Here is a 27,484-nt window from a genome sequence, read left to right on the forward strand (position 1 = left end):
TTTTTTTTTTTTTTTAATTTATTTATGATAGTCACACAGAAAGAGAGAGAGAGAGAGAGAGAGGCAGAGACATAGGCAGAGGGAGAAGCAGGCTCCATGCCGGGAGCCCGACGTGGGATTCAATCCCAGGTCTCCAGGATCACGCCCTGGTCCAAAGGCAGGCGCCAAACCGCTGTGCCACCCAGGGATCCCGGCATGTGGTTCTGACCTTGCTCTCATGCACTTAGGCTCTCCTTGATGAAACCTGCTAATCTTGGCCGGAATGATCCTTCTTCTGCACAGCTGCCTGAGGGTAAACCCAGGCACCATTTAGGGTGCAGCTTGGTGGAGAGCTCAACAGTGAGGAGCAATATCAGCAAAGAAGGAGTTCAGCAATCAGTTAACTACCCAATAACTCAGGTGCAGGAATCTTCCTAAATCAGAGTGAAATTACCAGGCAGCTACAGGCAAGACAGGACTCTTATGGGGCCATTGAAGGACTGTGATTAATGGTCATTGACCTAGGATAGTTTTCTCTTTTTTTTTTTTTAAGATTTTTAAAATTTATTTACTCATGAGAGACACAGAGATAGAGGAAGAGACACAGGCAGAGGGAGAAGCAGGCTCCCTGCGGGGAGCCTGATGCAAGACTCAATCCCAGGACCGGGGGTCAGGACCTGAGCCAAAGGCAGATGCTCAACCACACTAAGCCACCCAGGTTCCTCCTAGGATAGTTTTCTATGACTATGCCCATCAGTCATCACAAACGATTTATTTAAGAGAAAATTGCCATTTACTTTCCAGAGTAATTAAATCAGAAAATCATCCCTCTGGAGTCTGTGGGACCTGATCCTTTCTAACACATGAAGAAATGACATCAGTTAAAAATTTATGCTTATGTGTTTTAGAGTACCTCTGACAGTAGGAAAAACCCTGGGGTCATTGCAATCATTTCTTTTTCATCCTAATGCAGTTCATGTTTTACTTTATTGTGTATCAGAATTACCCAAAGGGCTTACTAAAACACAGATTGCTTGACCACACCCCCAGAGCTTCTGCTTCAATGGGTCTAGGGTGGAGTATGAGAATTTGCATTTCCAACAAGTCCAGAATGCTTATGCTGGTCTGGGGACCACACTTTGAAAACCACTGTCTTAAAAGAAATAAGGACTCTTTCTTAACCTAATAAACAGAAGCAGAATTACTATCATCTTCATCATCATTCTCAACATCGTCATCATCATCATCATCGGCACCATTGTCATTGTCCTCATTGTCATCATCACCATCATCACCATTGTCATCATCATCACCACCATTGTCATCATCACCATCATCACCATTGTTGTCATCTCCACCATTGTCATCATCATCGTCATCACCATCATCGCCATTGTCACCATCATCACCTTTGTCACTGCCATCATTGCTGTCATCATCACCATTATCATCACCATCATCACCATTGTTATCATCATCATCACCAATGTCACCATCATCACCTTTGTCATTGCCATCATCATTGTCATCATCACCATTATCATTGTCATCATCACCAGCATCACCATCATCACCTTCCTCAATGCCATCATTATCCACATCCTTGTTACCAGCACCAGCACCATCACTATTACCAGAAAAAACTATTCTATCTAGTAAGTCAAACTTCATATTTATGAATCACTTCTCTAGTTATTTTTAGTTTGTGTACTTTTTAATGGTTATGTTATGGTAATTTTTCAATTTGTTCATTTCTTTGTTTATAATGCTCTTTCCTGTTCATTATCAGATTTGATTCCCAGTTTTACAGATCAGGAAACAGATGTTCCTTTGTAATATGTGGTGAAGTAAGAATTAGATCCCAGGTTAGAACAATCCTGTCTGTGGGCTGGAAATTCACTAAAGCCCTTTAGAACTGGCTTTTATATTTCACCAAGAAATACTAGAAATTGGTTTGGCATGTTAGAAAACTTTCCCTTTTCTCAGCTTTAGTTGTGTGCCTATGGGGGCTATTCATCACTAATCCATGTTTTCTTTTCATTGTAGCTGCTGAAATGACAATGGCATCCATTACCTCTGAGGAAGAGCAAACACCAATAGGTACCTGAAAATGCAGCTTTTTTTTAGTTTATACTGAAGCCTTATATCTTATAATTTATTCAAGTTTACAAGTTATTTTGTATTTCTAGAAATAAGAATAATAATGGAAAATTAATAGCAAACATTGCTAAGAGTCTCCAGTCTCTACCAGAATCCTTGACATAAAGATGTTTCTGAGAATATGTTCCCAGAACTACTAGATCAACAACAAGATGAATTGTACACACACACACACACACACACACACACTCTATGGCATGATGAATTTAGGAAACACTATGTTAAAGAAACTAAACAGATTTCTTTACTACAGAATGTCTAGGAACCTTTAATATACAATTAATCCTATAAAATCCCCACTAGAAATCATAGCAGGCCATGCTCATGAAATATATTTGATCCAAATCCCTTTTCTTTATGTATCATCTCTTAGGAAGTTTTCTGCATAATATCAGTAAGGAAAATGTAAAATCCAGGTATTGGGGATTAATACAGATGCTACCACAATATTCTAATCAAATTAAAATGTGGGGCACATGGCTGGCTCAGTCAGTGGAGCATGCAACTCTTGATCTTGGGGTTGTGAGTTCGAGCCCCACTTCAGGTGTAGAGATTACTTAAAAAGAAAATCCTACTTAAAAATTAAAACACCTGTTCCCTCATGTTCCTGAATGTCTGAATTCAAGGTTGCTATCCTCCAATACCTGTGCTTCCTAAGAGGAGCTCTCCCCACTCCCCCTCCATGCATTTCTCAAGGTAGCATCCCCTGGTCTCCACAAGAAAACATATCCTGTACATTTGTGACTTTTCTGTTGACATCCCTCATAACCCACCTCATATTACAGTTACTTGTATGCTTATTCTAGCTTCTGAGTGAATTATAAGCCCTTTAAATGCAGGCACTCAATCTCAGCTTCTTTGTATTAAGTAAGTATTTGTTATTAATGGTGGCACACAGCATTATTAATTTGCAGAGGCTGAATTTATGGCCTTGAGGTCTCCTAAAGTATGATGTTCTTAAGTTTATCTTCTGTTTCTTAAGGATTTATTTCCACTGAGCCAAGGATTCAAGGATAAGTTTACCATGAATATCTAACACATGTCTAAAAAGCTAAATGATTTTATTTGATGGTAATGATGGTGACTTGCTTAGATGAATCAAAAGAAAGAAAACAAAAGTTCCAGAAGGGTCTTATAATGGGTCCTTCCAACAGTGTGCTTGCTTTCTTCTTCCTTCTTGACTGATTGATGGTGACCTAGCTTTGTGGTTCCTCCTAGCTGACAATTTCTCAGAGCTCTCACTGATCACAGTCCCCAAGGACTTGACGCCACCTCCTCCACCTACAGGTATGAGAAGCTGTTCCTGAGAAATTAATGGATGATGGAAAACATGGAGAGAGGCATTTCTCCAAGCTGGGGAGAAACCACAGGCAGAGTTAAAGGGAAAGTTGGCCCACTTACAAGTTATAGCATTTAGAGCAATTTTCTTGATCATTTTTCACCTTTTCTTTTTCTTAACTTCTTCATCTGTAAGATAGAAACCCATGCCCTACACATGGGTTTGTAAAAGATTAAGAAAGGAATGTTTAAATTAGTGGTTGCCTAAGGCTCTGGCACTTAACATACAAACAACAAATGTTAGTTTCTGTCTCAATTTCCTTTACAGAGTATAACCATAAAAAAGATTATGGGGCCAAAGGCACCAAGTTGCTGCAAGACTAATGCAGTCTGGCCAAAAAGGGGTCTATTTAGCCATGACCTGCATATGGATAGTATAGTTTCCTATTTCATTGATGTATTGACATCTCAGATTTCTACCCTATTCATTGCAGAGGAATAACATATAGATAAAATGATTAGGAGGATTTAAGAATTCTGGAAAATTCTTAAAGAGAGTTTCATATATTGAGAGAGGGGTTCAGTAAAGACTCATGGAAAGGATTTGAAATTTAAGGTTGTTCTACCTATTATTGTGTGGGTACATGGGGACTGTGCGGTCTTGCATATGTATTAATTAGGATATGACCCATCAAGGAATGCAAAGGATGAAGCAAACCTTCCAGAGTTGGGAAGGCAAGTCCTCCAGTGTTCTTCCTCCATGTGCCTCCCCAGGAGCCTGGATGGCCCTGAGGTTGGTGAACGGCACAGGAAGGTGCTCAGGCCGAGTGGAGGTTCTCATCCAGGGCACATGGGGGACCGTGTGTGATGACCTCTGGGACTTGGCTGAGGCCACGGTTGTGTGCCACCAGCTGCAGTGTGGCCAGGCCAGGGAGGCCCCCACAGGTGCCCACTTCGGGGCAGGCTCTGGGAAGATCGTTCTGGATGACGTGCAGTGTATAGGCAGTGAGAGCCACCTGGGGCAGTGTGTGCACAGGGGTGAGGCTGGGCACAACTGCGGGCACCTGGAGGATGCCGGCGTCATCTGTGCAGGTGAGAGGCTATCATTCCCATGTATTGAACAAGCCCCATATGGTAAGCCTTATTATTAGAAGCCATGCTGATGCCATTCAATCTTCAGGTACTGATGGTCCACCAGCCCCCAGTGCCAGCCCAGGGTCTGAAGCCCCTTCCTCAGTGTACACACTCATAGGTGAGTCATCTTTGCTTGCTGCATTTGGTTTGGTTCTACTCACCCTCTAGAAGACACTTCCTACATCTACACTCTGGTTGTGGTACTGAGAGATGGCAAAGCCACCTGACTCCTCTTTAATGTGCAAACACTGTGCACCTAAGAATAAGGAGGGGCAGGACTTTTACAAAACAAGATGCTTATCCTACACCTGAGATTCTCAAAATGTTCCTTTTCTGTTTGTCAGAAACAGGTATTACTGAGAAATCCAAATTCCACTGCTTTGGGAGTTCAATCCATTGCTATCTAATCAATTTAAAAAGGACCCAAAAGTGTCGCTGGGTGGCTGGGTGGGTTAGGCGTCCAACTGTTGATTTCAGCTCAGATTATGATCTCAGGGTCATGGGATTGAGCCCCATGTCGGGCTCAGCACTGAGCATGGAGCCTGGTTGGGATTTTCTCTCTCCCTCTCCCACTGCCCCTCTCCTGCCAATCTTGGGCATGTTCTCTCTCTCTCTCTCTCTCTTTCTCTTTCTCAAAAACAAAACAAAACAAAAAACAACAAAACTAAAAAAGGACCCAAAGAGGTTAAAAGTACTACAAAAATCAAATTATTCCCAGCACATCTGACTACCTATCAGATGCTGGCAATGAGGTGAACTCACTTAAATAGGTGTCTGTAGAACCTATAAGGATGGGGAAGGCTGAAGAGCTCCCAATGCTGAGGCATCTGCTGTGGGCACTGTTCCTCCAGCATCTGACCTATGCTGGGTCTCCATCTACTCTGGCAGCAGCCATGGCACCTGCGGTTTTATTATTGAAAGTTAAGGTTAGCTCCACTAACTCCACTTTGCCAATGAACCCTGGAACCACAAATCCTCTCTCCACATTAAGTATCCCATTTGCTGGATTATGGCTCCCTGACATTTTAAACTCTGATTTGGCCCAATTGACCCCATAATGTTATGGCGGTAAGGTCATTTGGACTGATGTTTGATGAGGCAAAATGAGAAACAAGAGTGGCTCAAAATCACACATGACATAGGTTACATGGAATGTAGATGAGTTGGCCAAACACCTAGGGCAAGCCTAAAAAGTCCAGTCATTGATACAAATCCCTTGTCCTCATGATTGCACAGGGCTGGTGGCTTCCTAAAAGAGAAAGAAGGGAGATGGCAATGGAGAGAGCCAGAAATGGACTCATGGGCATTATGAGAGCTACAGTGTATAGGCCATGGGCAATATTCCAAACTCTCATCTTATAAACTGAAGAACTAAGGGTCAAGATCATGCAGAATGAGGGCTTCCCTGCCCAATACTTTGTGGGGGAAGCCACTGGAAGATTCTATGCCAGATTTTCAGAACGTTCTCATTGTAAGCATTTTCTTCTCCTCCGTGGGGTTAATGGCTCTTGGTCACAAGTGATGTTCTTGTTTGTACCCATTTACAGGTGATGCACTGTCAGCTACCATAGCCAGGACAGGCCCTTCTACCCTTCACTCTACACTCACACCAGCAGGTAACGCCTCTCTGTGACTTGCCTTGTGTTGTGTTCCATGTTTTCTGAGCGTCTAGCCTGTGCCATGCACAGAAATATGTGCCTTCACAATATTGTCCCTCCACAATAACCATAAAGGAAGATGTGATCTCCCACATTTCATAAATGCATACACAGAGGCTCAGAAAAGGCACATGAACAGAAGACACTGTGTGACACTAGAGTTAAACAACCATACCTGGTGAAGGTTGGATCACCCAGACACGCCCAACCACAAGGATCGTGTTGGTTTTGCCTTGTTTTTCTTGATGATATGGATCAAAGTTACCCCTGGGGTTACTAGAGGAGGAAGGTGTGAACAAGGCCTAACTGCTCATCTCAAGATGATCTGAGTAAATCATATGGAAACGTGATATGTTAAGTATATGATTAGGCTGAGTATGACAGAGAATTTCCAGTAATAGAAGATATGAAAGATAACATGTTAACTAGTCATTTGGGGGCAGCCCCGGTGCCACCTTCAGCCCAGGGTGTGGTCCTGGAGACCCAGGATAGAGTCCCACGTCGGGCTCCCTGCATGAAGCCTGCGTCTCCCTCTGCCTGTGTCTCTGCCTCTCTCTCCCCCCCCCCCTCTCTCTTTCGAATAAATAAATAAAATCTTAAAAAAAAAAACTAGTCATTTGGATTGTCCATTTTCCCTGCATGCTCCAGTTGAGCAACACTGATCTCCCAGTTGTATCTAGGCCTTCTCCGTAGCTTATAAACTAATGCCTCCTTGCCTTCAAGGCAGAACTAACATTTCCATAAGCTGTATCTCTGATATGAACAACATCCCCAGGGAATCAAAAAACAATTCCTTTGAAAATCACCTGGGAATATTTACTTCCAGGTCTATTGGGCTTCATTCACTGCAGAAGACAAGTTCTCTCAATAGGAACAAATAGAAAAGCCAAGTCAAGTGAGGAAGCTATGAAGGCTGTTTCTTTACTATATAGGTGATGAAGTTTATGTGACCAAGAAGCAGCATTTTAGAAAACTTGAGCTATTATCACCTAGCGCCATACCTCAAATATAGGAAATCTCCCTGACTTTAGAGAGCTAGCTCTCCAATATCTCTCTTCCTCCACGTGCCTCTCCAGGAGCCTGGATGGCTGTGAGGCTGGTGAATGGCACAGAAAGGTGCTCAGGCCGAGTGGAGGTTCTCATCCAGGGCACATGGGGGACCGTGTGTGATGACCTCTGGGACTTGGCTGAGGCCACAGTCGTGTGCCACCAGCTGCAGTGTGGCCAGGCCAGGGAGGCCCCCACAGGTGCCCACTTCGGGGCAGGCTCTGGGAAGATCGTTCTGGATGACGTGCAGTGTGTGGGTAGTGAGAGCCACCTGGGGCAGTGTGTGCACAGCGGTGAGGCCGGGCACAACTGCGGACACTTGGAGGATGCTGGTGTTGTCTGTACAGGTAGATGGCTATTTTTAACACAACATCAGTTCTTTGTCTGCCTTCAGACATTTATCAAAAATTATTTTAAGATCTTTTATGTTATAAATAACACCAGAGACCTTAGCATGTGTATTTCTTCTGGCAATCAGGTGCTGATAATTCACCAGGTCCCACTCCAAATACAGAGACTGACACTGCCACCCCGTCATCTACACTGTCAGGTCAGTCCATTCTTTGCTCAGTTTTATTTATTTATTTATTTATTTATTTATTTATTTATTTATTTATTTATTTTTGGAGTTCAATTTGCCAACATATAGCATAACACCCATTGCTCATCCTGTCAAGTGCCCCCCTCAGTGCCCATCACCCAGTCACCCCCACCCCCTGCCCACCTCCCTTTCTACCACCCCTTGTTCGTTTCCCAGAGCTAGGAGTCTCTTATGTTCTATCTCCCTTTCTGATATTTCTCACTCATTTTCTCTCCTTTCTGCTTTATTCCCTTTCACTATTTTTTATATTCTCCAAATGAATGAGACCATATAATGTTTGTCCTTCTCCGATTGACTCATTTCACTCAGCATAATACCCTCCAGTTCCATCCATGTCGAAGCAAATGGTGGGTATTTGTCGTTTCTAATGGCTGAGGAATATTCCATTGAATACATAGACCACAGCTTCTTTATCCATCATCTGTCGATGGGCACCGAGGCTCCTTCCACAGTTTGGCTATTGTGGACATTGCTGCTATAAACATTGGGGTGCAGGTGTCCTGGCGTTTCACTGCATCTGTATCTTTGGGGTAAATCCCCAGCAGTGCAATTGCTGGATCGTAGGGCAGGTCTATTTTTAACTCTTTGAGGAACCTCCACACAGTTTTCCAGAGTGGCTGTACCAGTTCACATTCCCACCAACAGTGCAAGAGGGTTCCCCTTTCTCCACATCCTCTCCAACATTTGTGGTTTCCCATCTTGTTAAATTTTCCCCATTCTCACTGGTGTGAGGTGGTATCTCATTGTGGTTTTGATTTGTATTTCTCTAATGGCCAGTGATGCAGAGCATTTTCTCATGTGCTTGTTGGCCATGTCTATGTCTTCCTCTGTGAGATTTCTGTTCATGTCTTTTGCCCATTTCATGATTGGATTGTTTGTTTCTTTGCTGTTGAGTTTAATAAGTTCTTTACAGATCTTGGATACTAGTCCTTTATCTGATACATCATTTGCTCAGTTCTTTTGCTTTGAAGATTTTATTTCCTAGAATGTCTCTTTTTTAAGCCTAGTTAGCAGAGTCTTCACATTGAACAACTTCAGGGGGCATTACCCTCCTAGACTACACTGTGATTTACATCTCCATGTCATCACATGTTACACGTGAATGGTGATTCCTGGGGTTGTGAAGCTCTGTCATCCCGTGCGGTTGAGTCACTTCAGGGTGGAATAATTATCAGTCATTCACATGATATCACATCATACAGAGGGGCACAGAGCAGAAGGGGAATCAACTTTCTTATTGCATCACCTAGACCTCTTAAATAATTCCTGAACTTGCTTAAACAAAGCCTGGGTATTGAGAATATTTATTTGTCTCCAAAGGGTTCAGAGGCTCAATTATAATAAATTCTTTTAATATTGAATTAATTTCTCCCAAGCAATATTTATGGTGATCAAGACATATTTTAAAAACTCCTTATAGGTTCACATATCGGTAGGTATTTGTATGTTCATTATGTAGCATCCTTTTAATTTTAAGAATCTGAAAAGTACAGGAACAAAAAACTGGTTAGAAGAGGACACAATATATAAAAATGAGGCATTCCTCCCTCTGTAGGAATTTGATAGGATAGCAGTGAAGCCTATTTCCTTAAGTACAGGATACATAGGAGTCATAATAAAATGGTTGATAGTGAAATTCTCACTGGCAGTAGCCACACACTCACAGAGTCCCCTTTTTTACTCTGATTGGAACTGAGTCTTAGAGGCTTCACTACTAGTAGTAAAACTTCTTGTGTGCTTTTGACATTCTAAGACCAATTCTACTTTACTCCATGGACAATGGCCCATATGTCCAACTAAAAAAAATAAGTCAGTTATGTGATTGTTTTCCTTTTTCTATTCTAGCACATTTTAAATAGCATGTTTGATGATTTAACAACTTCTAGATAGTCTAGATACAAATTATTTAAACAGATGACAATAATGAAGTGGCTAGTCAATTGTTTACATATATAAAATAATACTATGAAGAGTATTAAGCTCTCTGACAAATGTTAAGAATAGCATCATGAACCCCTGGGTATCCCCTACTGAGCTTTATCAAATCCTAATATTTTTCTTTCATTGTTTGAGATCTTTTCTAAAAGAAAATAATACAACAGCACATTAAAAGGATCATACATCATGATCAAGTGATATTTTCACTGAGATGCAAAAACAATCCAACATATACAAATCAATAAATGTGTTATGCCACATTAACACAATTAAAGATTTAAAAAAAATAGGTGAAACTGATGAAGGGGATTAAGAATACACTTACTGTGATAAACAATGAGTAATGTACAGAATTGTTGAATCACTATATTATACACTTGAAACTAATATATTACTGTATGTTAATTGTACTGAAATTAACCATTTTAAAAAATAATTACTTTTTTTAAAAAAAGAAAAAGAAATCCCATGATGCAGAAAAAGCATTTAGCACCCTTCCATGTTAAAAATGCTTAATAAAGTATGTATAGAAGAATGTACCTCAACATAATAAAGGCCATACATGACAAGACCATGGCTAACATCATGCATAATGGTGAAAATTTGAAAGCTTTCCCTTAAAGATCAAAAGAAGACAAGGATGCTCACTATTGCCACTTCTATTTAATATAGCACTGGAAGTCCTAACCAGAGCAATTAGGCAAGAAAAGGAAATAAAAGAAATTCAAATTGGAAAGGAAAAAGCACGATTCTATTTCCAAATGGCATGATCCTATACGTAGAAAATTCTTTCCACAGAAAAAAAAATATATAACTAAAAAAAAATCAGTTAAGTAACAAGATACAGAATCAACAAAAACAAAAAATTAATTGTGCTTCTCTACACTAATAATGAGCCATTCAAAAAGAAAATTAAGAAGACAATCCCATTTTCAATAGCATCAACAAGAACAAAATACTTAGGAATAAGTTTAACCAAAGTGGTGAACGATCTGTACACTGAAAACTACAAAACATTGGCAAATGAGATTAAAAGAAATACTAATAAATATAAAGACATCCCATGTTCATGGATTGGAAGACTTAATATTGTTAAAATATACACCTTAATATATATACAAAGAGATCTACAGACTCAAAGCAATTTCCAATAAAATCCCAACAGCAATGTTTACAGACATAGAAAAAAAAAACCCTAAAATTCATATGAAACTACAAAGACCAGAATAGCTAAAGAGATCTAGAGAAAGAACAAAGATGGAGGCATCACACTTCCTGATTTCAAAATGTATTATAAACCTACACTATGGTACTGGCATAAAGATAGGCATATCAATCAAAGGAAGAGAATAGAGAACCCAGAAATAAACCCATACATACTTAGTCAACTAATCTTTGATAAGGGTACCAAGAACACACAATAGAAAAAGGACTGTCTCTCCAACAAATGATATTGGGAAAACTGAATATCCATATGCAAAAAAATGAAACTGGACCCCTACCTTATACCATACACAAAAATTAAACTCAAAATAGATTAAAGACTTAAATATACCTGGTGTTATATATACCCGGTGTTATACCTGAAATTATAAAATTCCTAGAAGAAAACATAGGGGAAAGTCTTTTTCACACTAGTCTTGGCAATAACTTCTTCAATATGACACCCAAACCACAGGCAACGAAAACAAAAATAGGGAAGTGGGACTGTATCATCCTGAAAAGTTTCTACATACCAGAAGTAACAATCAACAGAATTAAAAGGCAATCTATGAAATGGAAGAAAATATTTGCAAACCATCTATCTGCTAAGTGGTTAATTTCCAAAATCCATATGGAACTCCTAGAACTTACTAGGGAAAAAATCAAATAGTCAGATTTTAAAAATGGGCAAAAGACTCAAACAGACATTTCTCCAAAGAAGACATAAAAATATTCAACAGATATATGAAAAGTACTCAACAGCACTAAGTATTAGGGAATTGCAAGTCAAAACTACAATAAGATATCACCTCACATCTGTTAGGATGGCTACTGGTTTTTTTTTTTTTTTAGATTTATTTATTTGAGAGAGAGAGAGAGAGAGAGAGAGCTCTTGTGCACAAGGGAGATGTACAGAGGGAGAGGAAGGAGAGAATCTCAAGCAGACTCCATGCTGAGCAGAAAGCCTGATGTCAGGCTCGATCTCATGACCCTGAGGTCATGACCAGAGCTGAAATCAAGAGTCAGACACTTCACTGAACGCTTAACTGACTAATTCACCTAGTCATCCCAGGGTGGCTACCATTTTTAAAAAGAGAGATGACAAGTATTGGTGAGGTTGTGGAGAAATTGGGACCTTTGTATGCTGTTAGTAGAAATGTAAAATGGTTCAGCTGCTCTAGAAAGCATCTCAAAGATTTCTTTAAAAATTAAAAAATAGAACTACCATATGGTCTACCAATCCCACTTCTGCTTAACATATCCAAAGAATTGAAATCAGGATCTCAAAGAGATAACTGCACTGCCTTGTTCACTGTAGCACCATTCACAATAGCCAAGATACAGAAAAAAAATCCACGTGTCCATCAACAGATGATCCAATAAAGAACATGTGGTGTATACATACAATGAAATATTATTCAGCCTTAAAAAAAAGAAGGAAATTCTGCCATTTGTAACAACATAGATGAACCTGGAGGACATAATACTAAGTGAAAAAAGCTAGTCACAGAAGGATAAATACTGCATGATTTCACTTATTGAGGTATCTAAACAGTCAAACTCACAGAAGCAGATAATAGAATGGGGAATGTCAGGGGTGGAGGGGGAAACAGGGAGTTTAATGGGTATGAAGTTTCAGTTATGCTAGGTGAATAAATGCTAGAGACCCGTCCTACAACATAAAGCTGATAGTTAACAATACAGTATTGTGCACTTCAAACTTTGTCAAGAGGATACACATTGTGTTAAGTGTTCACACACACACACACACACACACACACACAAAAGAGGCGAAAAACACAGAGAAATTCTAGACAGTGCTGGATGTATCTGTTACCAAGACTCTGGCAATAGTGTCATGAGTGTTTGGATCCCAACAAGCCATACACATTGAATAAGTGCGTGGATATCAAGGATATCAAGGATACCTTGAAAAAGCTGGTTTAAAAGGGAAGCAAAACAGTACTCTATTACCGTTTTTATGAGTTAATAAGACGAAACCAGGGCTGCCTTAATACCCTATGGAAGCCTCACATGGCTTAGGCTACTGAGAGCCCAGGTAAAGCCCCCCACAAATCTAAATGGACACTGTTCAGCCATTTAATTAACTGCGTGTCCCTGTAGCAGAACACAGCTGGATTGCTCCTCAACAGAAAAGGGGAAAAAAATCCACAATTGGTTCTATGGACACTTAGTGACATGGAGTGTACTAAGGGCAACACTGTCCAGGTTTGAACATTTTCATCCCACAGTGAAGTCTGATATCCAGTGTTCGATGATTGTGGCAGGGAAGGAAGTGGGAATGAAGACCAAAACCCCTAATAGGACAGACTTGTGCCTAACATCCTCTTTGGGCTTGTTGGAAGTTCACTCTCCCGGTGTGGGGTGGGGCAAGTGGACAAGACCTCTCTTTGCTTTACACACACAGGTGAAGTGCTGACAGCAGCCGAGCCCACCGCAGAGCCTGCTACACTTCCTGTGACAACTACTCCAGCAGGTCGGTTGTCATTTGCTCTACAGGGACTAGAGGAAGGGCACCGTGTACCAAACACTGGGCTGGCCCCTTCCCAGACCCGATGCCATGCCAAGGGCTGACCACAGCCTTGGGAGGTCTCCTTGCCTGCATAGGAGCAGAGCCAGGAACTGACATTAGTGTTTGACTGTGACCTTCAAGTTGGGTTGGTGTTTGAACCTTGGTCTTTCTGAAGTTGAGATAAGGGGACGTCCCAATTACTGGAGATGCTTCTGTTTGTCCCCACTGACAGGTGATGGATTATTTGCAGCCATAGTCACATCAGAGCCTGCAGCCCTGCTTTCCACCCCTACGCCACCGACAGGTAAGTCCTTGGGAAAATGGGGGAAAGAGAAATGTTTGTGGAACAACCAAAATGTGATAAAACAGAGGATCAGATGTGTTCATAGAACTGACAGTTCATTGAACGCTCACAACAATCTACCAGGGTTATTCTCCTCACAACTCTCATTGTTTCGTGAAATGAGACACAGAAAGGATCATTTCCTAGCGTCGTCCATCTACACCATGATGATGTTAAGATCTGGGCACGTATCAGCCTAACTCCAAACCTATGTGACTACTAGCATTTTGGGTCAAGGAACAGTATGTCCAAAACTGTCTCTGCACTACTGGGAAGACAACATTCTCACAAGTCTAATTGCTGTGGTGGAGGCACATTAAGACCATAGCCAGGAAACTGGGGACTCAACCGTAGGTCATGACTTACTCTGTAGTTTTTAGTACAAAATTCCTAATGGGAAATCTTTCCAATTTATATTTTCCAGTGTGACAGTTAGGCAAAATGTATCCCTTTAGTATACCTAGCACTCTGTATCAGGAATGAGCCCCGATCTGTTCCTTCCTTCCTCACCCTGGTGGACTTGCCTGCACATCTGTGTTACAAAGAGGAAAACCCCATTGTGCCATTTTGGCATCTGAAGATTGGTGTAGCCATTCTGATGTCTTCTAAAAGGGCATCATGCAGCAGTTACACATGACCTCCTCTGTTTCAGACCCCGGCTTGAGCTGCTTCTTGACATCCCTGGGGTCCTTAGACACTTTTGCCTTCAGGGACCCCTTTCTCCATAAATATATATACATTTAGTTATATTTTATGACTGCATTGGTATTAAGACAAGTGGAAAGCAGACTATATTGTAGTCCTCTTTTTTTCCTAATTTTAAGAGAAATTAAGATATTTTGGGGGCCTTTAAAAGTCACCTGGGCCCAGGCAGTGTGCCCACCATATCTGATGGTTGAGTCTGTTTACTCCTCTGGGTTGTTCTGAATAACTAGCATGTCTCAGTCCACACCATAACCCCCCAAGGCCATTTGGGGGAGAGGGAGGATGTGACACTTTTGCCCACCATAAGGCTGTTTCAAATCAGAGGTGGGGGTAGATTTTGACTTACTTTACAGCTTGGGGCGGGGGGGCATGCAGAATTGATTAACTGTGGTGAGAGCTGTTCCAAGGCCACATTCTCAGAGTTGGGATCTCAGGAAGCCAGGCTGCCTGTTAGCAGCGATGGCTCACAGCAAGTCGGTCCATTTTTGGACCAAAGTAGCTCACTAGAGCCTTGCTGAAAAGAGAGGTTCATCTTTTGGGGAACAGTGCACACAGTTCCTGGTGGGACTCAGTTAAGAATAGTAGGTAGAGGAGTCTGAGTGGCCCAGTTGGTTAAGCCTCCGACTCTTGGTTTCTGCTCAGGTCACGATCTCATGGTGCTTGGATGGAGCCCTGCATCAGGCTCTGTGCTCAGCGTAGAGTCTGCCAGAGATTCTTGTTGCCTCCCCCTCTGCTCCTCCCCTCGCTTACTTGCTCTCTCTCTAAATAAATAAAATCTTAAAATATATATATAGTAGGTAATAGCCACACTTTGGTGTTTCCATGCTTTTCCAGCATGATAGCAGGAGTGGGGGGTGGGGGAGGGTGTCCACCGAGCAAATATTGACAGCCCAGGAGAACTAGGACTTGTAGGGGAGCTTGACTTACAACCTCTTTGCAGGCTTCCTTACCTTACCTTCTGAGCATAGTCTCCTTGTGATTATGCTAACAGTGCACATTTTCACTGCAATTTCACTCACATGTATATGCTAACTGATCACAAAAGAACCTGTATATTAGAGAAATATTACTACTTATATTATTTGTATTATTTTGTATTGTACTGTATTGTGCTGTATTATGTCTCTACTCCTGTTTTGTAAGCTAGAGAACCTCATACAGTGAAAAACAGACCATGAAACTCTTTAAGAAATCCAACAAGGCAGTGAATTCTGCTTTTTATCTCTTCCGTATAGGGAACTGGGACGTGTTGAAGATCACTGAGGGCTTAACAGAGAAACCCATCGTTTTTTGTAGAACATTCTAGAATGCAGAATGTCAATATCTTAGCCAGGGCAACAAATAAAACGACTGTCAGAATTGCAGACCCTTTCCCAGACAGAAATAACCTCACAGATTATTTCTCCTTTATTAAAATTTGATCTGCAGGGCGACTGGGTGGCTTAGTTGGTTGAGTGTCTGCCTTCGGCTCAGGTCATGATCTCAGGGTCCTGGGATTGAGCCCCATATTATGCTCCCTGCTCAGCGAAAAGCCTGCTTCTCCCTCTGCCTCTGTTGCTCCCCCTGCTGTGCTCTTTCATGTGCTCTCTCTCTCTCTCTCAAATAAATAAAATCTTTAAAAAAAAAATTCTTTTGTGAAGAGCACCATGATGAAGCAAAATAGTATCTATTTCTCCGTATCTAAGTGAAATGAAGGACTTTTTCTTCCTTCTTTCCTTGCTGAAATCTTTCTCCTAGGCAGCAGTGAGGAGCTATTAGAATCTCTCTGTTAGCAGTGAGGGAAAACAACAAGTATCAGTAACTCCACACTTACAATAAGAATCAGAAAACAAAAGAAACTAAGTTGATAGAAGGATCGGGGCATATATGCTTTACATCTACAGAAACTCATCTCTAATAAATTAAAATTTATTATAAAAATTCCATCGGATGAAAAACCATTACGGCTTAATAAATTCTTAACATTACATGGGCAGCAACCCCCTCCAAAAATATAGTATCTTTCTTTTAAGTATAAGAAATGATTTTCTTTCCTTTTTACTCAGTTGCTTCTGGTTTGGTGTTTTGGTATTTCCATTTTTACCTTAACTACTGAATTAGTACCTCTAGGTTAGCCTACAATTAGATGTATAGTAATAGAATTTTTAGAATATAGGTTGGTACGTTATATCCTGCATATATTTTCATGATTAAATGTTTCAAAATAAAAGGCATCTTATTACTAAAGACAAGAACAGGAAAAAAAGAGCATTAGTCATCATTTCTAAGAAAAATTTTACTTTGATTATGTTATTAGGATATGTCAGTGTTTCCTAAAATGCACTGTGTGGAGTCTGAATTCTGGATAGTAACACTGACACAGATCCAAACCAGGGTTCTGATTCTGAAGATCAGAAGCTTCTGTCGAACTGATGGGATGAGTTTTCACTTTCATTGTAGTTTTAACTCAGTACATCTAAGGATTTTACTCTGAGAATTAACTTGAGGGTTTCCAAAAGGGGTTAAGTATCCACCATTTTCCCCAATTATCTGACCAGGGAATAGTTTTATTTTTCAGAAGGCAGCTCTTAAGACTAGTATTTGGCCTAAAATATATTAGGGAAAGGTTGAGTTCTAAATTACTGAATCCCTACATGTGCTACTATGAATAACTCTAAACAAATTTGGGTGAAAAAAAATTTGCCTTCTAGACTATTAAAACAGAAGCACATTTGTAAAATGAGGCCCAGGTAATGCTGCAATATAACTGGGCTCTTCCCTCCCTCCCTCCCTCCTTTCTTCCTCCCTCCCCACTCCCCTCGCTCCCTACCCACCTCATCTTCCCTCCCTCCCTCCCTCCCTCCCTCCCTCCTTTCTTCCTCCCTCCCCACTCCCCTCGCTCCCTACCCACCTCATCTTCCCTCTGTCCCTCCCTCCTTCCTTCCATCACGGTGTTCTGTGCACATGCATTAACAATTACACAGTGCTAACAGGCTTACTGTCACGCGGCCTTCCTTCTCCAACTCCACCCTCTACCTTGGTTCTATACCGACAAAATATTAATCTAATTCTTTTGGGAGTTCTCTCCAGGTTTTGTTTAAATCTCACTAAGATTTCTTGCAAGGACTGTGGAACCAAATTTCCTAATTTTAAACACCGGTTCCCCCGAACTGTGTGATCTTGGGGACATTACTCAACTGCTTTGTGCCTTAATTTCCTTGCCCACAATATGGGCATTATAATAGAATATATTAGTATGTAATACATCTATGAGTGTGTGTATAGGCATGTATAAACACACTATTATTTATATATACACATCTACATACATTCATAGATACATAGATGTGGTTTGAGGACTATGGTGGAGGTTAAAGGAGCTGGTCAGTTACTTAGTACTGGGTGCGAGGAAGTCAATATTAATGTTAGCCTTATCATAACTGTCATCATCACTGTTGCCATTAAATATTTGCTTTTTGCTAAGGTGAGAGAGAGAACTGGCCTAAAGACATTTACACACGTTGAGAGTGGCTTTCAGACGTCAGCATGCCCATGAGGCCTGGCCTTTCTCCCAGGGTGGTGGCCAGGTCCCAGGAGTGAGTCCCTGGAGGAGACAGAGCACAAGTGCATGGCATTTCTCTCACCCTGGCTCAAAAATGTTTAGTGTCACTTGTGCCGTACACCATTGGTCAAGAAAGTTGCAAAGGCCCAACCAGGTTTGAAGGGATGATGCAGAAAGTCCTCCTTGGAGACCTGGGATCAAGTCCCACATCAGGCTCCCTGCATGGAGCCTGCTACTTCCTCTGCCTGTGTCTCTGCCTCTCTCTCTCTCTCTCTCTCTCTCTCTCTCTCTGTGTCTCTCATGAATAAATAAATAAAATCTTAAAAAAAAGAAAAAAAAAGAAAAAGAAAAAAGAAAGTCCTCCTTGGGACATGGGACTGTCAAGATTCCAGAAGGGTTTGAGGAACTAGAGATATTTTGTAGACATCTTTCAAAAATGCAATTGACCATGATCCCCTTTGTTTACCAGCACCTCGCTCCTACATTGGTTGACATCCTATTCCTCCAAACACATCACCCACGAGGTTCCTCTGGGGTGAGTCTGCTCACTTCTAGCGGGTAGCCACCCTCACCTAGCCCACAATAGCCCAAGTTAATGCTCAGCAAACATCCTCTCAACCCCACTCTGTTTAGTTTCTAAAAAGAATGTGCTGAAATTCTCCATCGGCTCTTACTATCCATCTCATCTTCTCTGTATTTTCAGATCACAACATTTTCATGCCTTTTGCATGCTTGGGGAAGGAGAGGAGATGAACTTATCTAATCAAATCATGTTGCAGTTGAAGTCCTCACAGGTTTCCATCCTATGTGAACTTGCACTTCCCTTCATTCCTGTCTGGGGCCAGCCCTCTTCTATCATGATCAACCTGCAGCAAAGGTCTTCATGTTTCAAAGCCAGACCTTCATGAAATAATCTCCCAAAGTAGAGGATGTGTCCATCACTGATAACACTATTAGATTCCTAGAGATATTCCTCATTATTTCCCCTGAGAGTGCAATGTGTGTGGTTTTTCCATCCTTTCACTGGTTGTAAATCCTGAGTGGTGAACTCTGTCCAGTTTCGCACCTAATAGGCATTAGGTGAACATTCTATGGTTAAAAGTACAACCATGCTGGCTGCAAAGAAATGTCTCTAGTGCTAAAAAGAGTGTTCTGTAATATCCAGATACACCACCCTGGTCAACTTCCACAGTTGAGAAGACTCTTGTCAGCTGTCCACCAAGGGATGGTCATCATAGGGCCCCCATCCATATGACCCTCAGGTCAAGGGTACCCTGAGTTCTTTTGCTGTAGGTGGGATGGGAGGGACATGTGTACAGCTGAGAACCAGGGCCTCTGGCTTTCCCCTCTAGAAGCCCGATGCTGCTGTTTCCTGGGATCTTCTAGCCCCTTCAGGCACTTCCAGGAAGAAAAAATTGCAGCCTTGATGTGCTAAGACCCTAGAGCTCTCTCTCTGTCCAACGCAGAGGAACTATGATATCAGTAGTCCATCAGACCACCACTGTAAAAGGATCAAGGCAAAATGCTGACACAAAGGTCAATCTCAGAATTTCCCATTGTTCTGTGTCTCCCCAGGAGCCTCTATGGCTGTGAGGCTGGTGAATGGCACAGGAAGGTGCTCAGGCCGAGTGGAGGTTCTCATCCAGGGCACATGGGGGACCGTGTGTGATGACTTCTGGGACCTGGCTGAGGCCACAGTCGTGTGCCGCCAGCTTCAGTGTGGCCAGGCCAGGGAGGCCCCCACGGGTGCCCACTTTGGGGCAGGCTCTGGGAAGATTATGCTGGATGACGTGCAGTGTGTGGGCAGTGAGAGCCACTTGGGGCAGTGTGTGCACAGCGGTGAGGCCAGGCACAACTGCGGGCACCTGGAGGACGCCGGCGTCATCTGTGCAGGTGAGAGGCTGTCAGTACCCATCTGGGGACTATCTCCTCCCTATCTCCTCATGTCTCATTCCTCCACCCACACAAGATAGAATAGCCTAGAAATGTCAGTGGATTGAGGCAGGCAACTGGTGTTGTCTACATCCCTTCAAAGTTATGCACCAGCCTGCCCCCCTTGACTGCAAAGATCATTGAGTATGGCTCATGACGGCTGATCCAGGCTCAGAAGTGGCCTCTTTGGTTTGAAAATTCAGGCTGAACTTCAATTCAGCCAAATCAGAGTATGTGGCATAAAAACCCAAATTCTTGCATTTGTGGAAAAAAAAGAATAAAAACAGAAGTTCAGGCTCAAAACAATAAATTCTTTTATTGTGTTTAACTGGCTGCATCTGAGAAAGAGCTGACCTTTGGTCACAAAACAGCTTTCCAGTTCACACAGTCCCCATCACTCAAATCCCTTATTTGTTTTATTCCCATGGCCCTTGGAAACTTCTGAGTTTGAGTTTGTGACCCCTGGGTGATGGGCCAAATTTGTCAGCTGATGTTTCCAGCTCTTCACATCTAACTAGGCCTGGTGACCTTCCCAAACCTATGTGTCCCGCTAGTTGACTCTCTGCACCACATAATCTTTCCCAATTCTGCCCCACTGGCAGCTGGAATAGTGTCCCTACAAATGACAGGCCCTGCCAGGCTGCACCTGGCCCGTCCTGAGCCACACCCCTCAACGCCTTAGGCCCCTGGGGAGACACCACCTTCTGAAGCTCCCCTGGGACACTCAGCATTTGCTACCTGGTCTCATGTCTCAAATCCCCAGGAAATACTAAGACCCTCAAAGGCAGGGTCTCTGCCTCTCTGTGCTTCCCAACGCTCCCTAAAACTAGGGCATTCCCAATAAAATCACTAAATTAGACGTGATAACAGGCATGATCTCTCTTTACATTGACAGGTGCTGATTCCACAGCTGCTTTGCCTACAGGTAGAACCCGTGTTACATTTGGCATCATCTACTAGACCTGGCGGGATGTGAGAAAGATCATGTGGTTTAGAGGCACATCCTGGTTTGATTCCCAGTTTCATGTATTCACTCATCTGTTCATTCAGCGGATATTGACTGAGTGTCCACTGCATGTTCCTCTGTGCCAATAACCACTGGGGCCAACAGCAATGATCAAACTCCCCCCACCCCACCCTGCCCAACTCTCTCCTTTCACAGGCCCTGCACCTTAATGGGAGGGGGCAGACATGGCATATGATCACCCTCAATTATGTGACCTCAGCCAGATTATATCATCTCTTGCTCCCATTTCATCTCAATTTCTCTTCCCAAGAGTAGGAATAATGTAGAGAATTGAATGTAACAGCGCCCAAAGACTCCTGGCACCTGAGAAGCACTCACGCAGCTCCTTCTTTTGGTCTAATGTGAACTAAGAGAGGCTGTGTGGAGACGTGCAAAGGGCCCCAAGCTGAAGGAATCTGATCCGGGCTGGTGTCTCTCCAGATAAATAACCTTGGCTCTCCCTCTCCAAATCATTAGAACAGGCACATTAGATTCCATGCTCCCTAAAATTCTATGTCTTTGATGTTCCATGACACACGGAGAGGATAAGCAGCCACGTGGATTGGCTGAATGAGGTGTAAACCACTGTGGAAAGCCAGAGGCTGTCTTTGAAGGACAGAGATGTAGATCTTGTACTAGAAATTGAGGGATGCTTTCCCACCTAACATTTTACCATGAGAATTTTCAAATACACAGCAGTTTGAAGGATTTAACAATGAGCTGCTACCTACCTAGATCCCATGCTAAATTTATCAGTCCTTCTATCATCCCTTTACTCATCCAACAACTCATCATATTTTTATTAATGTTTGATTTATGTACTTAAGACTCACTCATTTTCAGGTCCAATTTGATGGATTTTGGTAATTGTGTGCCACCGTATAATCACCACCGTAGTTAAGATATAAAACAGTTCCCTTACCCTCAAAGGTTTCCTCATGCATTTTGGGGTTGATGCTCTCCTCCCTCCCGCACACTCCACTTCCATGATCTGCTGTGTGAATTTCCTTGCTTTGTTCAGGTGACGTCATGACACACCTGGGGAGAGGGCAGCAAAGAGAGAGATGATGGCCGACCAAAGGCCTCTCCTACAGCAGGCCACATGGAGCAAATTGTCCATGAGCTTTGCTTTTCTGATGGCCACGTAGTGCATATTCATTTGTCAATGAGTAATAATACCGTGCTCTGTCCTAAATGAAGATCTTGGAGCTATGAGAGCGCTGGCTTTGGAAAGTAGTGTCATGGTTATTCCTGGTCAATCCAGGAGGCAGGTGATCCCTTGAAGTAACTGTACCTTCTCCCGATTTTCTGACTGCTCCCCAATGACTATCTTCCTTTTAACTCACCAATAGCCTATAAGACCCTACTTCCCACATCCTTGGTGATATCAGCAGCTCAACAACCACCTTCTTCTGTACCTCCAGGTAAGCCTGTTTCTTTTTATGTCTTCTGAACAACTTTGTTCACTCAATAATGAATGAGTGAATGAATATGTGTCACTAAGGATATATAATGTCACCAGGGTTGTATGTAGCAATAAATAGAGCCAACCCTCAAATAGGCTAAGTCCATGGGGGGAGGAACCTATTACAAAGAAGTGTGGTGAATGCTCTGATGGGGGATCTCAGGGTGCTATAGGTGCCCAGAAGAGGGTCTCCATCCAGATCTGAGGGATCTGGGAGGGACCTGAAGGGTGAGGGAGCCATGGATTATTCCAGGCAGGGGAGAAACCAGACAGACTCCCTGTGGGCTACAGGGTGGGAGACATTAACATTTGTTCCAAATTAGGACATAGGGCTGGTCAATAAGCATAGAGAATTAGAGAACAGTGAGGTGGCTCTTTGAGAGGGTTTTCTACGGTGAGCAGGGATTAGTAATATTTCAGGATATTTGGCCTTGTGTTAGGTTTTTTTTTTCTTTTATGAATTGGATTTTGTCTGAGGTCAGATAAGATGGGAGTAAAATATTGGACCCATGAGTCTCTTAATCTAGCTGTACAGTCAAAAGATTCAGGGAGGAGACAGAGGAACCATTATGACCGCCTGGGGTCTGAGCAGCTCTGGTACAATTGTGCCTGGCGTGTGCCATAGCTCCTGGCCATTGGCTGTGGCTTTGGGGGGATGGCGATTACCAAAGGTGCCATTGTTGGTTCTGTGAGGTCCAATCACCTGAATTCACACTCCACATCTTTCTTTTTAATTTTTTTATGTTAACATTTTTTAATATATCTGTCCAATCTCTCTTCTTGGCATCTAATTTTTTTATTGAGGTATAATGGACATATAACATTATATTAGTTTCAGGACTACGACATAATGATTCCATATTTGTATATATTTCAAAAATGATCACCACAAAAAAATAACCTAACTAAGAAGAGGGTATGGGTAAACAAGGGTATAAATTATCTTTTGCCATGTAAAGCCATCCCAAAGCACAGAGGCTTAAGATGACTACCATCTATCCTTGCTTACTAGTCTAGGGGCCAGCTGGGTAGTCCTGCCACTCTGGGATCGGCTTGGCTGGTCTTGGCTGACTCTGCTGGGCTTGCTCATGCATCTGTGGCTAGCAGGCAGGTCAGCTAAAGGCTGTCTGGCCTAGGAAGGCCTCCCTCACATGTCTTACAGTTCCATAGCTGTTATCTGAGGAGACAGAATGATGAGGTCATGCTCTTTCCTCACCCACAGACCAGCTCAAGCTTCTTCATGTCATTCCCTCAGTGTTCCCAAGGAATGAACTGAAACCTCTCAAACCTCTTGAGGTCTCAGCTCCCCATGAGTGCACCATTACTTCTGCCACATTCTACCATCCAAAGCAAATCATAGGCTACCCACTTAGAATCAAGGAGTAGGAAAATAAGCTCAACATCCTGATAGGCAGAGCAGCCACGTCACACCATAAAGAGTGAAGATGTTAGGAAGAGAAGCGCTGTGATCATTCTTGTAAACACTGTACCCCGGGCAAGCAGTCTTAAATAGAGTGTGGATAAGGAAGACATTACTTCTTAAAGCTGACATTTCTGGAGAATGGCATGGGAGCTCACATGATGCATGAAGGGTGTGAATAGCAAAGTCATGGAAAATAAGAAAACATAGGTTGGGTAGCATGTAGTCTAGTCATCGAAAGGCAGAGTGAGTGGCCATCACCCCTTGACCCACGGTTCTTCCCCAGGAGGCTGGGCCCCTGTGCGGCTGGTAGGTAGCCACGGGAGGTGCGCCGGCCGCGTGGAGCTCTTCTATCAGGGAGTCTGGGGGACCGTGTGTGATGACCTCTGGGACCTGCCAGAAGCAAACATCATCTGCAGGCAGCTGGGATGTGGCTGGGCCATTTCAGCCCCGGGTGAGGCCCACTTCGGGGAAGGCTCTGGGAACATCCTCCTTGACAATGTGCACTGCAGGGGAGATGAACAGCACCTGGAGGAGTGCTCCCACATCGGCTGGTTTTCCCACAACTGTGGACACACAGAAGATGCAGGTGTGATCTGTTCAGGTAAAGCCCTGCTCCCCTCCCAGGCAGAGTCCAGCCTTGGCTGTTTCTGGGAGAAGACCTTTCAAAAGACAGTAGAAATCTAGCTATTGAAAAGGAACCAGTACATTATTTGCTCACAACAGATATTTTAATCCCTTATGCTTACAGATGCTGAATACTCAACAGTCTCACTCTCAGGTAAGGAAGGCAATATTTACATATGCGGTTTCTCAAAACCTTGGGGAAGAAGTTCTGCTGGAAGTTGGATGTGTCATCCTCTGGGCCAGTAGAGTGACTGGGACATGTGGAGTCACCTGTCTGTCCAGTGGGAGAAATGGATAGTACCTTAAAATTGGTTTGACCCAGCTTCACTTTTCTCTCCTATTTTACACACAGGAAGCAGATTATAAATTTCTCAGACTTCTGTATAGCACTTTCAGTTTGTCAGCTCTGAGGGTTACAAGGCCATGGCAATGATATGGGTAGGGGGTGGTTAAAACATAAGAGGTGGTTAAGGACACTTCCTGCCCCAGGGAGGATTGCCGGTGGGCTGGACCTGGCCAAAGTCAAGGTGACCCAATTCCATTCCCACCCTCTGCCTTGTTCCTGGTGCCTACAGAGCCTCTTTTGCTGTCCTTTCCCCCACATGTTCTCAATGCCAGCATCCAGAGTTTTCCATGCCTCTCTCCTTCATCAAACCATTAGGTTCCCTGAGACCCTACCCTTGGCTGGCTTTTGGTCAGAAAGTGAGTTATGAATAAAGCTGAGTAGAAAAGGTCTGATATAGCTTCAGGCAATACCCTCCTGGGTCGTCAACTCTAGTAAGTGGAAATGGATTAGACCCAGGGAAAGGACTCCAGTGGAAGGTTCTGGGCCAGGTGTCTCTGGTAGGAGATATTCAGGGGGCATGAAGGAGGATCCACAGCATCCTTAGGTCCTGGATCCCCATCTCTGAGGAGCACCAGGTCAAAGGAAGGGGTCAGTTGGTGCCTCTTCCTATTCTTACCTCAAAGTCTCATAGCTCCCAGCCCTTGGGTCACTAGAATTGGCTACAGATGCCAGAATTTCATGTCTTTAGTGTTCTCAAACCCCAAAATTTAAAATATCTCACTTGTGTATATGACAATTTATCAATTGTCATAATTGATAATTTATCAAAATCTAAGAAGGACCTAGATCAGTGCTTCTTCCACCCCACACATTAACTTCCCCTACATACTCTGGCCTTGCCCCCAGAGATGACTCAGCAGTTCTGGGGGGGCCCCCCACACTGTATTTGTTATAAGCTCCCCAGGGAATCATGTTCAGCTCACGGGGAACTCAGTGCCAGCTGACGAGCCATATGCCTTTGTGTGTTTGACAGATCGCCCACTGGATGTCATAGCACCAAAAATGGCTGCAGGTGAGACTTTGGTGTCTCTGGTTGCTCTGACCACCATCTTCTAGCTCAAGCCCTGAAGTGATTCTCCAAGGAAGTTGAGCAACATACTACTGCCCTGTCTGGATAATCCCCTTGAACCCATGTTCTAAGTGAAGAGTCCAATAATGAAGGCAGATAAATTGATGGTTCCAGTTCATTTCTAGGTAGTCAAAGAAGGCAGTCCAAATAATCAAGTGGTGCCAGCCTGCTTGGTCTCCAGCATGAACCCTCCATGTGAAGGACAGGCATGTGGCTCTTAACACAGCCGTGTCGCTAGGGCACTCCCCAAAAGCATCATTTCAGAGGGCCGCTGTCATAATAACCATGTTGTTCTTCTCCACCCTTTTCCCTTCTCTGACAATCTCTGTCTTCCTTGTTCACCCCTTCCTTGCATCTTCCATTTTCCTCCCCTGTATTTGCCTGTATCTTGGGCTTCCAGAAGCTCCACTAAACTTTTCTTAGCACCACTTGGAGATAAAGGGCTAAAATAATACTGATGGCTGGAGAGCCTGGCTGGTCCTTCTACGGAAGAGCCACAGGTGGATGACTGCAGCCAATCGAGTGTAGGTCTGATTCTCACACAGCCAGAGAGTCTGATGGAGAAAGCCATTGCCACAGGAGTTACCTTTAATTTTGTACTGAATAGTGGACAGATAGACAAGTAGATGGGAAAACAAGTGGACGGGTGGTAAACAGGCAGATACAGAATGATGTCAGTGTTGGAGGAGTAAATGATTCAGGGCAAGTTCTCTCCACTTAGTGGTGGATTTTTAATAGTGTAATTTTAACACATTGTAACAGATGGCAGATGGAACATCGCCATCTTCATACATAGAGGCTTCACATAGACTCACCTTTCTTGGGAAAATGAAGCCATTTACTCATTACTACTGGTGACCTGACGAAAATCAAAGCTACAGAACCCACCACTAGGGAGTAACAACCAGAAGGAAAGATTCTGGGTGAAACTGGATAGCTGGTCCGCCCAGCATGGCCACGTCAGAGGTAGAACTCTCAAAACAAGTGAGAGATGTTCAAAATTCAGACACTTTCATGCCCTGATTTCCTAAGTATGCAAGACTTTTTAGACTGGTATATGCCTCTGATATGTCCTAAGACGTACCCACAAGGTAATGATCAAGGAGACCTTTTGGGGGAGGGAGAAAGTGTGAATTACAAAATTAGTGATCTGAACAATGAAAAAACTAAAATTGTAAAATATCTTTCTGCTTTTAGAGAAATCTAAGTGTGGCAGAGTTATTACCAACTCATCTGGAGCAATTAGGAATCCCCCGCGGAACGAAATGCATGACAACATAACCTGCGTGTGGCAAATCAAGGCCAATGCATCTGATCATATACTGCTGGCATTTCCGTATCTTAAGTGAGTCACAAAGACATGTCTTAAGTACACTTAAGTGTAGTGTAGAGCTCCAAGCATTTTCCCGAGTTTGATTCTCATAAGCAAAAGAATCCTTCACACTCTTTTTGATTCTGACTTTTGAAATAGTTGTAGACACACAAGAAATTAGAAAAAT

At 42.9% G+C, this 27,484-nt stretch overlaps 1 protein-coding gene across 1 annotated transcript in view; it reads left to right on the top strand.

Moving 5' to 3' along the window:
- The window catches only part of LOC486923 (deleted in malignant brain tumors 1 protein-like), a 123,015-nt gene that overhangs the window by 43,285 nt on the left and 52,246 nt on the right, over positions 1-27,484 (top strand). The window contains 9 exon segments of the mRNA XM_038577983.1: positions 3,358-3,426; positions 4,192-4,509; positions 4,972-4,980; positions 7,289-7,603; positions 19,696-20,013; positions 24,170-24,547; positions 24,695-24,724; positions 25,890-25,928; positions 27,183-27,330. Of these exon segments, the coding sequence (XP_038433911.1) occupies positions 3,358-3,426; positions 4,192-4,509; positions 4,972-4,980; positions 7,289-7,603; positions 19,696-20,013; positions 24,170-24,547; positions 24,695-24,724; positions 25,890-25,928; positions 27,183-27,330 (1,624 nt within the window).

Source organism: Canis lupus, chromosome 28 (assembly GCF_011100685.1).
Source record: "Canis lupus familiaris isolate Mischka breed German Shepherd chromosome 28, alternate assembly UU_Cfam_GSD_1.0, whole genome shotgun sequence".
Lineage (NCBI taxonomy): Eukaryota > Metazoa > Chordata > Mammalia > Carnivora > Canidae > Canis > Canis lupus.